The sequence below is a fragment of the Anolis sagrei genome, chromosome 9, assembly GCF_037176765.1.
Source record: "Anolis sagrei isolate rAnoSag1 chromosome 9, rAnoSag1.mat, whole genome shotgun sequence".
Taxonomy (NCBI): Eukaryota; Metazoa; Chordata; class Lepidosauria; order Squamata; family Dactyloidae; genus Anolis; species Anolis sagrei.
This window is the reverse complement of record NC_090029.1, coordinates 23,482,215-23,499,803: the sequence shown is the minus strand read 5'-3', so window position 1 is coordinate 23,499,803 and position 17,589 is coordinate 23,482,215. Positions and strand designations below refer to the sequence as shown.

At 43.1% G+C, this 17,589-nt stretch overlaps 1 protein-coding gene across 2 annotated transcripts in view; it reads right to left on the bottom strand.

Annotated features, from left to right (window-relative positions):
- The window catches only part of UACA (uveal autoantigen with coiled-coil domains and ankyrin repeats), a 64,006-nt gene that overhangs the window by 45,468 nt on the left and 949 nt on the right, over positions 1 to 17,589 (bottom strand). Inside the window, exon 1 of one of the 2 annotated variants that reach the window (XM_060755404.2) lies at positions 5,145 to 5,369. The exons of the other annotated variant lie outside the window; for it this stretch is intronic. Coding sequence (XP_060611387.2) covers positions 5,145 to 5,213 — 69 coding nt within the window. The 5' untranslated portion in view covers positions 5,214 to 5,369. Of the gene's footprint in view, positions 1 to 5,144; positions 5,370 to 17,589 lie in introns of those variants that run through there. 2 annotated transcript variants of the gene reach the window in all.

Sequence of the window (17,589 nt, the reverse complement as noted above, 5' to 3'; positions counted from 1 at the left end):
GGATACTTATGGCTTTACCAGAGCGAACACGGACTGAGGACTAAAAAATGACTCCACTCTCTTGTGAGGGTCAAATAATGCAGGAAAGAAAATGTTCGAACCAGGAGACAAAGTGAGGCTGTCACCATACCAATATGCATTTCCATGTAGCCTCTGTTAATGTGGGAAACACTCTGCTTGCTGTGTTTTTGCAACAAGGAGAAGAAATGGAAGTTGGATCCTGACTTGCAGGACAACCCCTCCTCAGGCTGCGAAGCTGCAAAGTGACAAGAGTCAGCTCCAATGATGCATGGCACCCTCGCCTGAAAGTCAAGCAAACAGGAACCCCAAGAAAAGAGGGGAATTTTGGTTGCAGGCAACGATACCAAGCCCAACCGCAAAGTGCTCCAGGTGCTGAGAAAAATCACCAGATAAGCAACAAGAGTGGAAACAGGAGTGTCACCAAGACAGGTGCACCCAAACATGGGAAAATACGGGTGGAACAACTGGATGGGGCTGTTACACAACCCAGGTGAACGAGGGACAGGCTACACACATCTTCGGCCCAAAAGAAGTGGAAGCTTCGCCCTTCACATGAATGCAAGATAGCAAACTTTGCAAATTTGGATCATCTTGCTCTAGTTGCATTCTAATTCAACCTGCCTTTACTACACAATGGCAGGGTGATAGGGAAGGAAGGAGAAATGGGACAGGCCTGCGCTCCTGACCATTTCTCTCTGTTAAGGGAGAAAAAGTAGCATATTAACAACAACAACAGCAACAGCAACACTATGTAATATGATTTTTGTTCCTTGGTTATGTCATTTCCTAATTGGTTCTATCATAAAAAACATGGAAACCGTTTTATTAAACTGCACAAACTTTGTCTTTGTGGGAGGGACAACCTGCAGCATATTTCGCTATAGTTTTCCAATGAGTATCTCTTCGAGTCTCAACCAATTCAACATAGTTTGTGGCAGCCACAAAAATGACTCTTTGATAACAACTATTTTCAAAGTCTGAACAATAAAACAGGAAATAGCACTTTCAAACCAGGAACAGAAAAGTTTTCAAATTCTGTTGCATAGTGCAACAACAGTTTTCCTGAGCAGCTTTGCTATTGTATTTTGGACACATCTTGAGGGAAATGGCAATAAGAGAGCACTGCTCAGTCATGCAAGTCCAGTGGGTCATTTTGAGCAAGCTGTCCTCTCTCAGCCTTCAAAGGCAATGGTGTCAAGCCCATTCTGAAAGATATCTTGCCAAGAAAACCCCATACCAGGGTTCCTATAAGCCAAGAATTGATTTGAAGAATGCAGTGCAGTGGTTTGAATGTCAGTCTGAGCACTCAAAGGAAAATCGGACTCTCCCAACTTCAAAGAGAGTCAACCCTCCCTGAAAACTCTGAAATAGGTCAGGAATAAGTTGGGAACTACTGGAAGGCATACAACATAAACAACAACAGTAACAGTAAAAGCAAAGGTAGGAGAAAAAAAATAAGAAGACCTCATCAGAGATAAGTAGGCTCCATCAAGGAAGCCATAGCTCTTGGAGAATATTTCATTGATGCTCTTGGGAAATCTCTTTTTCAGAGGCCAGCCATAAGATGAAGCCAACTTGACAGCAAACAACAAACTTAACTGCAAAGCTTCCCAGAGTCTTGTCTCAGTGGCAAGAATGATATATAGCCAATCATGCACCCACATACACACATCAACAATGTAAGATAAGCCTTAACCAAAGCTTAGAAACATCTCCCAGAGTTACAATCCCAAGGGTCACTTTAGTCTTGAAGCTAGGTCTCTAACCTCATCTAACCTTATCAAAGTTCAACCCACTTCATCAAAGCTCCATCACTCAGTGCTACTAAATAAGAAGACTGGTTTTTCGATATGCAGAAGACCACTTTTTTACACTTTTAGAGCATCTAAAGCAGGAATGGGCAAACTTCAGCCCTCCAGATGTATGGACTTCAATTCCCACAATTCCTAACAGCCTACCGGCTGCCAACCTCACCACTTTTTCAGATAAACCAGCTGCCTAGAGAGCAAAACTGCCCACAAGGCAAAAAGTCCTTCCTTTCCTAGGCAACTATCACACAAAATAGCTGCTGGACCTTTCCAAGCTTTCCGTGACTATTGCTGTTTTCACCAGGCTTTGACTTCAGCCCAGACTCTGACTGTCAGACTCTGACTGTCTCCAGGGTTCCTGCTACTCAGGAAACAACAATAAATATTTCATATTATATATATAATATTCAATTTACTTGAAATTTTTGGAGTAGATCAACTACTGTCAAAGTAAGGACCGCACAATTAAACAGGAAATAACACTTTCAAACCAGAAACATTTTTTTTTCAAATTTTGTTACATAGTGTTATCTTTCCAGAAGGATGCTTGTGTTTCTCTTAGGTCTTTTCTGTGATAGTTTAAATAATAGTAATAATAATAATATATTAATAATAATAATATCACTAGAATGATAAAACATTCTAATATTAATAAGGGATACAAAGCTACTTTGAGTCTCCTTGTGGAGAGAAAAGAGGAGGGATTAATAATAATAATAATAATAATAATAATAATAATAATACATAAACAGTATCACTAGATAGATAATAATACATTCTAATACTAATAGATACATAGCCACTTTGAGTCTCCTTATGGAAAGAAAAAGCGGGGTAAAATAATAATAATGTATTCATAATATCACCAGAATGATAATAACACATTCTAATACTAATAATAGATGTATAGCCGCTTTAAACCTCCTTATGGAAAGAAAAAGCGGGGTAAAATAATAGTAATAATAATAATAATAATGCATTAATAATATCACTAGAATGATAATAACACATTCTAATACTAATAATAGATACATAGCCGCTTTGGACCTCCTTGTGGAAAGAAAAAGTGAGGTACAAATAATAATAATACATTAATAATATTACTAGAATGACGATAACACATTCTAATAATAATAATAGATACATAGCTACTTTTGAGTCTCCTTGTGGAGAGAAAAAGCAGGGTACAAATAATAATAATACATTAATAACAATATCACTAGAACGATAATACATTCTAATACAAATAATACATAACCGCTTTGAGTCTCCTTGTGGAGTGAAAAAGATGAGTACTATTACTACTACTACTACTACTAATAATAATAATAATAATAAATTAATAACAATATCACTAGAATGATAATACATTCTAATACTAATAATAGATGCATAGCCGCTTTGAGTCTCCTTGTGGAGTGAAAAAGCAGGGTACAAATAATAATAATAACAATAATACATTAATAACAATATTATTAGAATGATAATAATACATTCTAATACTAATAATAATAATGGATGCATAGCTGCTTTGAGTCTCCTTGTGGAGTGAAAAAGTGGGGTACAAACAATAATAATACATTAAGAATAATATCACTAGAATGATAATACATTCTAATACTAATAAGCGATACAAAGTCACTTCGTGACTCCTTGTGGAGAGAAAAAGTGGGGTACAAATAATAATAATAATAATAATAATAATAGTAATACATTAATAACAATATCACTAGAGTGATAATAATACATTCTAATACTAATAATAGATACATAGCCACTTTGAGTTTTCTTGGGGAGAGAAAAAGCGGGGTACAAATAACTATAATAATACATTAAGAACAATATCACTAGAATGATAATAATACATAATAATAATAATAACTATAATATATTAAGAACAATATTACTAGAATGATAATAATACATAATAATAATAACAATAATAATACATTAAGAACAATATCACTAGAATGATAATAATAATAATAACAATAATAACAATAATAATAATACATTAAGAACAATATCACTAGTGACAATAATACATTCTAATACTAATAACTGATACATGCTTTGAGTTTCCTTGGGGAGAGAAAAAGCTGGGTACAAATAATTATAATAATACATTAAGAACAATATCACTGGAATGATAATAATACATTCTAATACTAATAAGGAATACAAAGTCACTTTGAGTCTCCTTGTGGAGAGAAAAAGTGAGATCCAAATAATAATACTAATAATAATAATATATTAATATTAATATCACTATTATGATAAGACATTCTAATACTAATAATAGATACATAGCAGCTTTGAGCCTCCTTGTGGAGGTAGTACACGCTCTGGTCACATCCCGCCTAGACTACTGCAACGCTCTCTACGTGGGGTTGCCCTTGAAGACGGCCCGGAAGCTTCAGCTGGTCCAGCGTGCGGTAGCCATGTTACTAACAGGAGCGGGACGCAGGGAGCATACAACGCCCTTGTTGTACCAGCTCCACTGGCTGCCGATTTGCTACCGGGCTCAATTCAAGGTGCTGGCATTGGCCTATAAAGCCCTAAACGGTTCCGGCCCAAAATACCTGTCTGACCGCATCTCGGCCTACGAGTCCACGAGGACTTTGAGATCGTCCGGGGAGGCCCTGCTCTCAATCCCGCCTGCCTCACAGGCACGCCTGGCGGGGACAAGAGACAGGGCCTTCTCGGTGGTGGCTCCTCGACTGTGGAACACCCTTCCCGTGGACATCAGACTGGCGCCCTCCCTTATGACATTCCACAAGAGACTAAAGACGTGGCTGTTCGAGAAGGCGTTCGAACAAGTGGTGCAATAATTGACAATGACGATAGGAATCGGAACAACGGAAAACGATATTGGATTGTGGTTCAACGATGAGACGACGCGAATGACTTTGTTGTAATTGTATTATTGATATTGAGATTGTTGACGTTATTGACGATGATGTTTTTGATATTGCTAGTTGTTGTTAGATTTATGTTTTGTAAATAGCACCTTATTTTTTACACGTTGTACACCGCTGTGAGTCGCCCCTGGGCTGAGAACAGCGGTCTATAAGCACAGTAAATAAATAAAATAAATAAATAAAATCAGGGTATCAATAAGCATAACTAATAAGGAGAACTCTCAGGAAGGAAGCCATGGAAACGCATTGAGGGCGTCACATTCTCTCAGCCTCAGAGGGAGGCCATGGCAACGCCTTCTCGAGACAAACCGTGACAGGAAAGCCCAGGCACACCGCCCAGGCTGGCCAAAACAGCCCCAACCGAGGCCCAGGGATCCCGAGGCCCTCGACTCACCCCTCCTGCGCCTACGCTTCCTCCGCCCGGCCCTTCTTGCTTCCTCAGCCGGGACTTGAGGCTCTTCATGGCGGCCGCCGAGCAGCCCGAGCCGCCACTGCGAGCGAGCGAGCGACGCGGCCGCGCCCCCTCCGCCCCCTCCGCCTCGCTAGGCCTCGGCCACGCCCCCTCGCCAATGGGAGGCGCCCGACCGAACACGCCGCAGACAATCGCCGCGTTTCTTCCCACCCGGAGGGCGGGACTTCCTCCCCCTAAGGATTCCTCCAATGAGCGAAAGGGGGCGGGGCGGACGGGTGGGCCACGCCCCCGTGGGCGGGGCTGGATCATGCCGAGGCTTTAAAAGGGCGCGCACGCCACTGCTGAGGGCAGTCTTCTTCAAAGCGGCCTCAAGGTGGTGTCTCTCAATGGAGTGTCCTATTGGAGAATGAATGGATTCCAAAGCCCAGAATCCCTCCAGTTCAGATCTGGTGTATAACACTGTGACTCCATCTACACAGCTGAATAAAATCCCACATTAGCTGCTTTGAATCAGAATATATTGTGTGCAGGTACAATATATCTCGATAAAACAGTAAAGAGTAGAGACATCACACTGGCAACAAAGATCCATTGCCTAGTCAAAGCCATGGTATTCCCTGTAGTAACCTACGGATGTGAGAGCTGGACCTTAGGGAAGGCTGAGCGAAGGAAGATCGATGCTTGACAACTGGAAAATAGAGGGAGAAAATGTGGAGGCCGTGACAGACTGTATTTCTAGGTGCAAAGATGACTGCAGATGCAGACTGTGGCCAGGAAACCAGGAGACGCTTCCTTCTTGGGAGGAGAGCAATGTCCACTCTCGATAAAATAGTAAAGAGTAGAGACATCAGACTGGCAACAAAGATCCATTGCCTAGTCAAAGCCATGGTCTTCCCTGTAGTCACCTACGGATGTGAGAGCTGGACCTTAGGGAAGGCTGAGCGAAGGAAGAGAGATGCTTTTGACCTGTGGTGTTGGAGGAAAGTTCTGAGAGTGCCTTGGACTGCGAGAAGATCCAACCAGTCCATCCTCCAGGAAATAAAGCCCGGCTGCTCACTGGAGGGAAGGAGACTAGAGACAAAGTTGAAGTACTTTGGCCACATCATGAGGAAACAGCAAAGCCTAGAGAAGACAATGATGCTGGGGAAAGTGGAAGGCAAAAGGAAGAGGGGCCCACCAAGGGCGAGATGGATGGATGGCATCCTTGAAGTGACTGGACTGACCTTGAAGGAGCTGGGGGTGTTGACGGCCGACAGGGAGCTCTAGCGTGGGCTGGTCCATGAGGTCACGAAGAGTCGGAGACGACTGAACGAATGAACAACAACTGTACCAGGAGCTCCAATTTTGTTTGCTTTGCATTTAATGTTTGTTGTAGTCCCAAGTTTCAGGGCCTCTGCAGATAGGTGGCTTCTTTTGGCTGCAATCATAGGGAAAGCCACCTGTCAATTATAGTTAGGTTCCCTGGTCCTGCCCTCTTTTTGGGTTTTGGAGGGAATAGAAGCCAGTTTGAGTTCAGTCCACACAGAGAAGCTTTTCATGCAGGACATAATACCAAGAGCTCCTGTAGAAAGCTTCATCTTCCACAGCTTGGCAGGGGTTATACAGCCCACAGCTTGGCCGAGGATCATACAGCCTTACAGCTCCTTTGCGGAGGGACTTCAGTCAGCCATCCCTGACACCTGAACTCCTTTTCCCCTGGAAGTCTACAAAGCTCTGCTTGATAAGGTCACTCGCGGAAGCCAGAAGCAGTTGGTACCAGGTGCAGGGGCTCCACGCCAACAGAGGTAAAGACAGACTGCCCAGATTAGAAGTTAAGGTTTTCCTCATTAGTTACTGTTATGAAGATAGTGCCTGTTCCCTGTGGACAAGATTGAGAGAGAGCCAATAGACTGTTAAGAAAGCCTTAAAGTACGTGTTTATTTTCATTAATAAAGAACTTTGTTGAACCTTTAAGCAATCTAAAGACTGTTTAAGGAAATCCAAAGGCCTTTAATCTGAGGCAGCCCTGGCGTCCCGTTGGGCACACAGAATTTATGTCCTGCCTACAGTCTTATGCACAGGCCCAGCGTGCGACAGCACATATTGCCCTCCACCAGGCTGGGACCTGGAGGGCCTCATCATTGCCCTTCAGTAGGCTGGGCCCAAGAAGGCCTCTCATCATTGGCCACCACTAGGCCAGGCCCTGGAGGGCCTCATCATTGCCCTTCATCAAGCCGGTTCCAAGAGAACTCATTATCGGCCTCCACCAGGCCAGGTCCAGGAGAGCCTCGTCATTGTCCTCCACCAAGCTGGGCCTTCGAGGGCCTTGTCATTGCCCTTCAGCAGGCTGGGCCCAAGAAGGCCTCATCATCATCAACCTTCAGCAGGCCACGGAAGCTCCAGTTGATTTGTTGTTTGTTTGCTTTGGTATTAAATGTTTCTTCCTCTATTACTTCTGTTGTAAACTGCCCTGAGTCCCCCTGGGGAGATAGCGCGGAATATAAATAAAGTAATATTATATATTATTAAATGCCAATGTGGACTCAGATAACCCACTTCAAAGCAGATATTGTGGGATTTTCTGCCTTGTATTTCTGGGTTATATGGCTGTGTGGAAGGGCCCAGAATCATAGAGTTGGAAGAGACCGCATGGGCCATCCAGTCCAAACCCATTTGGCCAATAAGCAGGAAAATTGCATTCAAATCACCCCTGACAGATGGCCATCCAGCTTCTGTTTAAAAGCCCCCAAAGAGGGAGCCTCCACCACACTCCGGGGCAGAGAGTTCCACTGCTGAACAGCTCTCACAGTCAGAAAGTTCTTCCTCATGTTCAGATGGAATCTCCTTTCTTGTAGTTTGAAGCCATTGTTCCATGTCCTAATCTCCATGGAAGCAGTAAACAAGCTTGCTCCCTCCTCCCTGTGGCTTCCTCTTACATATTTATACATGGCTATCATGTCTCCTCTCAGCCTTTTCTTCTGCAGGCTAAACATGCCACTCCTCATAGGGCTTGTTCTCCAGACCCTTATCATTTGAGTCGCCCTCCTCTGGACACATTCCAGCTTGTCAATATCGCTCTTCAATTGTGGTGCCCAGAATTGGACACCATATTCCAGGTATGGCCTTGGCCGAATAGAGGGGTAGCATTACTTCCCTAGATCTAGACACTATGCTCCTATTGATGCAGGCCAAAATCCCAATGGCTTTTTTTGCCACCTCATCACATTGTTGGCTCATGTTTAACCTGTTGTCCACGAGGACTCCAGTATCTTTTTCATACGTACTGCTCTCGAGCCAGGCATTGTCCCCCATTCTATCTTCGCATTTCATTTTTTCTGCCTAAGTGGAGTATCTTGCATTTGTCCCTGTTGAACTTCATTTTGTTCGTTTTGGCCATCTCTCTAATCTGTTAAGATCATTTTGAATTCTGTCTTCTGGAATATTGGCTATCACACGATTATTGTTCCTGAATTAGAAATATATTTCCTAATTGGTTCTATCATAGAGTTGGAAGGGATCTCATGGGCCATCCAGTCCAACCTCCTGCCAAGAAACAGGAAAATCACATTCAAAGCACCCCTGTGAGATGGCCATCCAGCCTCTATTTCAAAGCCTCCAAAGATGAAGCCTCCGCCACACTCCGAGGCAGAGAGTTCCACTGCTGAATAGCTCTAATAGTTAGGAAGTTCTTCCTTATGTTCAGGTGGAATCTCGTTCCTTTCCTGTAGTTTGAAGCCATTGTTCCATTGCGTCCTAGTCTCCAGGGCAGCAGAAAGCAAGCCTGCTCCCTCCTCCCTATCGCTTCCCCTCACATCTTGATCCATGGCCCTCATTAATTAAAGAAGAATGGCAGCCTTTTTGGCATTGCTTTGCTTCCTTGGGTTGAAAATGAAACTGACTGTAGGAGGCTTCCAAGAGTTACAAAATTAAAAAAAGGATTGGGTAAGTTTTGATTCTTAAGTTTTTGCCGCATGTCGGCTATCACAACATAACTAAAGGTAAAGATTTCCCCTGACATTAAATCTAGTCATGTCCAATTCTGGGGGTTGGTGCTCATCTCTATTTCTAAGCCAAAGAGCCGGCGTTGTCCATAGACGCCTCCAAGGTCATGTGGCCAGCATGACTGCATGGAGCACCGTTACCTTCCTGCAGTAGTGGTACCTATTGGTCAGCAAGTTCAGTGGTTTAACCGCTGCACCACCAAGGGATATGTGATAACGTCATAAGTACGAATTTAACTAATCTGACATACAAAGACCAACGAAAAAATTGCACAGCCCTACTACATAATAAAAATAGTCAAACTTTGCTTCTAATTGTAGCGGCAAAAGTCAAAGGGTTCCCTTCTTGAGGAATTGGGGGAGTCCTTTTCTTGTCTTTACCCTCACTTCCTCTGGTCTGGCTCTGCTGGTTTGTCTGGGCAGGTGTATCACGCATTGTTGTTGTGTGCCTCCTGGCTTTGCCGGATCCTGCCTGAGCCTCGTGCAAATTAAGGCCTCGCGGGTTCCTCGTTCCTGGATATCGCTTGCATTTCAGAAATACCAATCTGTGAGTCTGGCAGGATACATGGGAATCACATAGTCTCGTGTCCTGAATAATGAAGGGTGGGGTGCACAGACGGGCAGGTGATCAGGTCATGCGCTTGCAACGGGAACCCCAGGAGCTCTGGATGCTGACATAGGGAATAATGGCAAAGAACTGGTTCCCATGTGCCAAATACTTCACTGGACAGCCCAAGAGTTGTGTGGACAGATAGTTTGCCATTGGTTTTGGCTTCTTCCAAAGACTATCAGAAAACACAGTGGTTTTGGTTGGTTACAGGGGTTCTGTGTGAGAATTTGGCCCATTTCTATCATTGGGGGTTCAGAATGCTCTTTGATTGTAGGTCAACTATAAATCCCAGCAACTACAACTCCCAAATGTCAAGGTCTATCTTCCCCAAACTTAATTATTGTTCACATTTGGGCATATTGAGGATTTGTGCCAAGTTTGCTCCAGATCCATCCACAGTGCTCTCTGGATGTAGGTGAACTACAACTCCAAAACTCACAGTCAACGCCCACCAAACCCTTGGTCAGGGGAGTTCTCTGTGCCAAGTTTGGCTCAATTCCATCGTCGGTGGAGTTCAGAGTGCTCTTTGATTGTAGGTGAACTATAAATCCCAGCAACTACAACTCCCAAATGACAAAATCAATCCTTCTCCCAACCCCACCAGTATTCAAATTTGGGGTATATCAGGTTTTTGTGCCAAATTTGGTCCAGTGACTGAAAATACATTCTGCATATCAGATATTTATTTACATTACGATTCAGAACAGCAGCAAAATTAGAGTTATGAAGTAGCAACAAAAATGTTATGGTTGGGGGTGAACACAACATGAACTGTATAAGGGGTTGTGGCATTAGGAAGCTCGAGAACTACTGCCCTAGCTGATGTTTCTCCGTGGCCATTGTTGTTTGCTAATGCTGAGGCTAGGTGCCCCAAAAATCTCTAGTACAGTATCATTTTCCCATCAGATATTGCCACAAACTTATGTTGAACTAGCTGTCCCCTGCCACGCGTTGCTGTGGCCCACATGAGGGTTCTGTGTGAAAGGTTTGACCCAATTCTATCGTTGGTGGGATTAAGAATGCTCCGTGATTGTAGGTGAACTATAAATCCCAGCAACTACAACTTCCAAATGTCAAGATTCTATTTTCCCCAAACTCCACCAGTGTTCACATTTGGGCATATTGAGTATTCGTGTAGAGTTTGGTCCAGATCCATCATTGTTTGAGTCCACAGTGCTCTCTGGATGTAGGTGAACTACAACTCCAAAACCAAAGGACACTGCCCACCAAACCCTTCCAGTATTTTCTGTTGGTCATGGGAGAACTGTGTGCCAAGTTTGGTTCAATTCCATTGTTGGTGGGGTTCAGAATGCTATTTGATTGTAGGTGAACGATAAATCTCAGCAACTATAACTCCCAAATGACAAAATCAATTCTTTTTCATGAAGGACATACATTGGGTTGTTAGGTGTCTTGTGTCCACATTTGGTGTCAGTTCATCCAGTGGTTTTTGAGTTCTGTTAATCCCACAAACAAACATTACATTTTTTATTTATATAGACTAGCTGTACCCGCCACGCTTTGCTGTGGCCAACCTTCCCTCTTTCTCTCCTTTGTTCCCTCCTTTCTTCCCTCCCTCTTTCCTTCCTTCCTTCCCATCTTTCCTTCTCCTTCCTCCTATACCTCTTTCCTTCCCTCCCCCTTTTTCTTTCTCTTCTGTCTCTTTTCTTCCTTCTCTTCTTTCCTTCCCTCCCTTTCTCTACATTACCCCCTTCCTTCACTCCCTCTTTCCTTCCTTCTTTCCCTTTTTTCTTTCCTTCTCTAACTTTCCTTCCTTCCCCTTTTTTCTTTCCCTCCTCTTTCCTTTCTTCCTTCTCTACCTCTTTCCTTCCTTCTCTCTTTGCTTCCATGCTTCCTTCTCCCTTTCTTCTTTCTTTCTTTCCCTCCCTCTTTCTTTTCTCCCCTTCCCTCCCTCTTTCTTCCTTTTTTCTGTATTGTCATTTAGCTTTTTGGGGCTTTTTAAGTCCCTTCTGTTGTGTTTTTCAGTGTTTTTATGAATGAAGGACATACATTGGGTTGTTAAGTGTCTTGTGTCCAAATTTGGTGTCAATTCCCCAGCGGTTTTTGAGTTCTGTTAATCTCACAAACGAACATTACATTTTTATTAATATAGATTTGCAGTTTCATACATCATGGGCCAACATGGCTCTGCAATAACTCTGCATCTATTCGACTCCCAGCCATACACAATCCTAAGTTCCAGTATAGGTTTGTTGCATTAAAGCATTACCACATTGAACTCCAAAATGCGAAGATTAGCCAAACAGTCCAATGTTTTGAGGACTCTGCCAGTTAACCATTCGCGGTAGGTCTATTTCATGCCCTTTCTCTGCAGCCCTGCATGAAGGTCTCCTTCCAATGTCCCAACTGGGACGACGCAATCTGAAAATAATGCATCTAAATTTATACCTGCACCGAAAAGCCTCAGCGCTAGGAATCCCGGCCATGCCTTGGGTGACCTAAAATTATAGGTTACAGACGTGATATTTATCCTTTTAAAAGTAGCTCCGCTGGGGCCCCGGGCCTCCCCCAGAAGGCTATTTGTGGATTTGGGAGCATCAGGAGCATACCAGACAGCCTTCCCGTCTCTTGCCGCGTTTGTTTCCTCGCTGGATGCGCTTGACTGAACAGATACAAATAAGGCAGCGCATGATGCCCTGCAACCCAACCTGCAGGGTGACACATGACGACAACCATCCAAGGTATGCTCCTTTGGGGGTCAAAACATCTCCCCCCCACCAGCCCAAAAGCCTGCCTTGGACACAGGATGGAAAACCCAGCGTGCGTCTGCGCCAGAGTTAGAAAAGCTGTGGTTATTTGGAAGGTGAGATTCCAAAGGAAAGCATCCTTACGGTCTGGAAACCGAGGCCTCCCAGAAAAGTGAGGAGCCAAACTGGTCCCCAAAGAGCAAGAGTGACATGAACACTTAGTGGTGGCTCTCATAAGCTCTTGAAGAACACACTCGGCCTCTGCGATTGAACAAATGTCTGGAGACTAAAGAGGCAAAAGAAATCACACTTTGGGTCTTAGAGAAGGGAGAAGCTGGGATATAAAATAAATCTGTAGTTCGCTTGAGTTTAATTGTTGGCTTTATTTAATTGCACTCTGTTCCTAGTTTGGAAGTGTTATTCCTGTTTAATTATGCGGTCCTTACTTTGAAAGGAATTGTTTTACTCCAGAACTTTGTTTTTGTGGCTACCACAAACTAGGCTGAATTGGTTGAGATATTTATGGGAAAATTAGTCCCAAATGTGCTGCTGCAGAGTGGCCTTCCCCCAAAAACAAAATTTTCACAGTTGAATAGTTTCCTTATGTTTTTAATGATAGAACCAATTAGTGGCTGCCACAAACTAAGTTGAATCGATTGAGATATTCATAGAATCGTAGAATCATAGAGTTGGAAAACCTCGTGGGCCATCCAGTCCAACCCCCCTGCCAAGAAGCAAGAAATTCACATTCAAAGCATCCCTGACAGATGACCATCCAGCTTCTATTTAAAAGACTCCAAAGAAGCCCCCCCACCACCACCACCACACTCCAGGGCAGAGAGTTCCATTGCTGAACAGTTCTCTCTCACCATTAGGAAGTTCCTCCTCATGTTCAGGTGGAATCTCATTTCCTGTAGTTTGAAGCCATTGCTCCCTTGCATCCTAGTCTCCAGGGCAGCAGAAAACAAGCCTCCTCCCTCCTCCCAATGACTTCCCCTCACATCTTGATCCATGGCCCTCATCATGCCTCCTCTCAGCCTTCTCTTCTGCTGGCTAAACACGCTCAGCTCTTTAAGCCGCTCCTCATAGGGCTTGTTCTCTAGACACTTCATCCTTTGAGTTGCCCTCCTCTGGACACATTCCAGCTTAGAGTCAACGTCTCCCTTCAATTGTGGTGCCCAGAATTGGACACAGTGGGATTCCAGATATGGTCTGACCAAGGCAGGATAGAGGGGGAGTGGGACTTTCCTGGATCTAGGCACTAGACTCCTCATAATGCAGGCCAAAATCCCATTGGACTTTTTTTGCCACCGCATGATATTGTTGGCTCATGTTCCCCTTTCTCCCCATGAGGACTCCCAATATCTTTTCTATACTTACTGCTGTCAAGCCAGGTATCGTCCCCGATTCTGTATCTTTGCATTTCATTTTTTCTGCCTAAGTGGAGTATCTTGCATTTGTCCCTGTTGAATTTCATTGTGTTAGCTTTGGCCCATCATTGACCAAAATCTATTCATTGAAAAACTAGAGCAAAATGTGCTGCAGGATATCCCTCCTGTAAAAGCAACGTATTTGCACTTTAGTAAACTTTTCCATGTTTTTTTTTTTTTGTGATAGAACCAATTAGGGAATTACATTCATAGGCCAGGCACAAAAATCATATTAAGAGTGTTATCTGTAATTCCTCATTGTGTGCAGCACTGCCCTCTTGTGATTCTTGGGATGATGTTTCCACTTGTGCTGAGCTGATACAACCCCCCACAAGTTCAAAAGCCATCTGGGATACTCATTGTCCAAAATTTGAACTAAACAATTCCGGCCCAGCTTACCTGTCCAAACGTATCTCCTCTATGAACCATCTAGGAGTGTAAGAATGTCTGGGGAGGCCCTGCTCTCAGTCCCGCCTGCCTCGCAAGTGCGATTGGCAGAGACGAAGGACAGGGCCTTCTCAGTGGTGGCTCCCTGGCTATGGAACTCTCCCCCCAGGGATATTAGATCAGCCCCCTCTCTCCTGACTTTCTGAAAAAAGTAAAGACCTGGCTCTTTGAGCAAGCTTTTGAGAATGCAGTGGAATAGATAACACAGAACTATGAATGATGAACACGGAATGGCCAGACAATGTCACTGGATAACGTTTTTTAACAGGATGACACTGATGACTATATGCTTTAATCGTTTTTATGTTTTATATTGTAATGTTGATTGTTTTGAATGGCACTTTTATGAATGCCTGACATCAAATTGTGCCAATCTGTAACCCGCCTTGAGTCGCTGTATAGCTGAGAAAAGCAGGCTATAAATATCGTAAATAAATAAATAAATGTTTAGATTTCTGATAAGAGGCTTTTCAAAGTGTTAAGAACATGTAAAAGATTAGTTGGTGAGTGTGTTATCTAAAAATGCAAAGCACAAAGCCAATTGGTTAGGCCACTACCAGAGAGCTAGCTGAGCCTGGGAGTTTTGGAAACAGTTACATATTTGGGCTATTAGCTATACAGGAGCTTAGAGACAGTTCTTGCTTCATGATCTGCTGGAAGACTTTCCAGATTGACACCTAAAGACCATTTGAACCTCTCAAAAAGAACATTGTATGAGTCAATTCAACTGTTCACATGATTGTATATATGTTGCTCTGCATTACAAAGAGTAAACTACTTGTTCTTTAATGATCATCTGCATGGCATGTTTTCTTTCTCTGGCAAGACAAGTTTGTGGACTGATAAAACATGAACTACGCATTATTTTGATTATGGCAAAGAAAGGTGTGTCTTTGACATTGTCGGTAAACCTCAAAAAGAGAGATGAAATATCTATAGATTCGCCTTCCTGAACACCACACATTGCAGAGTAACAGAGGCCAAGATTTTGCTCATGCTTAGCCCATTTTAAAGATAAGCCCTCATTGTGAAGAGCGCAGAGGGCAAAGAGCTAACCATCCACCACATTGAAAGAGAGAGAGAAAGGGAGGAAGGGCAGGGCCCATGCTGCCAAAGTTACGCTTTGCAACTCCTGAGAAAGCCCTCCCCCATGTGCCACTGTTTTTCACACAATTTTCGTTCTATTTCCCTAATTGCTTTGTGTCAGTGAAAACATTGCCTCAGCAGGGCTGGGTATAAAAGTGTGGTCTGCCATCTGTAAACCTGCTGATGGGGTGGCTTTTCCCCACAGAAGTTAACTCCCTTCCCTGTCAGCACTATTTCTAGGTTAGCTTCCTACAGAGAGAGTGCAAACACAACCGGGGACGATGCACAGCCTTACTTTTGGCACAGTTCGCTCACTAACACAGCCGGAACAATTCAAGCACCATTTGGTACATACAAGGTGAAAACAATATTATTACCTTTGCTAAGAAACCAATGCCTCCACGTCTGGTATAATAAAACCAATATATTATTAACCATGATAAAAGCAATACCTCTACAGTCAGCAAAATGAAGCCAAAGTCCAGCTCCCTTTGGCATCTTTTCCCAAGCCCAAGATAATGTGCCATAGGATGATATCAGGGCAAAACAGGGAATAGGAGAAGTGGTTCCTTTTTCTGAAACTGTGTCATTTGTGTAATATGTAATGAAAATAGCTAATTGTGTTAAATTACACCATGTAACAAAATTTGAAAAAAAAAACTGTTTCAGAGTTAAAAGTCTTATTTCTTGTTTAATTATACAGCCTTGCTTTGAAAGTAGTTGTTATACTCCAGAAACTTTGGGGGGTTTTTTTTGGCTGCCGCAAACTATAACCCTGAGGTGTTCATTGAAAAACTAGAGCAAAATGTGCTGCAAGATGTCCCAGTTTAATAAATTTTCCCCATGTTTTTATGATAGATCCAATTATAAAAAGGCATTGTAGTTCAAAAACATACAAATGTGAGTAAATCAATAGGTACTGCTCTGGTGGGAAGGTAACAGCCCTCCATGTAGTCATGCTGACCACATGACTTTGGAGGTGTCTATGGACAACGCCGGCTTTTCGGCTTAGAAATGGAGATGAGCACCAACCCCCAGAGTCGGACCAGACTGGACTTAATGTCAGGGAAAATCTTTACCTTACTAACCCAGGAACAAAAACCGTGCACCATAGAACGTTGTGACAATAAGAGAATGGGAGATGTCCTTCCTTTTTTTTATACGCTTTTACTTTTTTGTAATATGTAAGGAAACTAGCATAGATATGCAGATGATACCACTTTGATGTCTGAAAGCGAGGAGGAGCTGAGGAGCCTTCTACCCAAGGTGAAAGAAGAAAACGTAAAAGCTGGGTTGCAGTTAAACATAAAAAAAACCAAGATGGCAACCAGACTGATAACTGCAAATAGAGGGAGAAAAGGTGGAGACAGTGACAGACTTGGTATTTCTAGGTAAGAAAATGACTGCAGATGCAGTCTGCAGCGAGGAAATCAGAAGATGTTTCCTTCTTGGGAAGAGAGCAATGACCATTCTTGATAAAATAGTGAAGAGTAGAGACATCACACTGGTAACAAATATCTGCATAGTTAAAGCAATGGTATTCCCCGAAGTAACTTATGGATGTGAGAGCTGGACCATAGGGAAGGCTGAGCAAAGAAGAGAGATGCTATTGAACTGTGGTCTGGAGGAAAATTCTGAGAGTGCCTTGGACAGCAAGAAGATCCAACCAGTCCACACTCGAGGAAAGAAAGCCTGACTGCTCATTAGAGGGAAGGATATTAGAGGCCAAGATGAAGTACTTTCATCACATCATGAGAATACACGAAAGTTTGGAGAAGACAATGATGCTGGGGAAATTGGAAGGAAAAAGGAAGAGGGGCCGACTAAGGGCAAGGTGGGTGGATATTATCCTTGAACTGACCGGCTTGACTTTGAAGGATCTGGGGGTGGCCACGGCCGACAGGGAGCTCTGGTGTGACCTGGTCCAGGAGATCACAAAGAGTCAGAAACAACTGAATGAATAAACAACAACAAAAAGGAAAATAGCTGTCTAATTGTTTTGAATAATCACAGGGTTTTTGAGCTCAGTGGCCTTCAGGAATACCTGACATGAGCATGGAAAGTAGTGCCAAGTAAAGATATGTAACACTATGTAACATGATTTTTGAGTCTCCATGTGGAGTGGAAAAAATAGGGTATAAATAAACATAATAAACATAATAATAA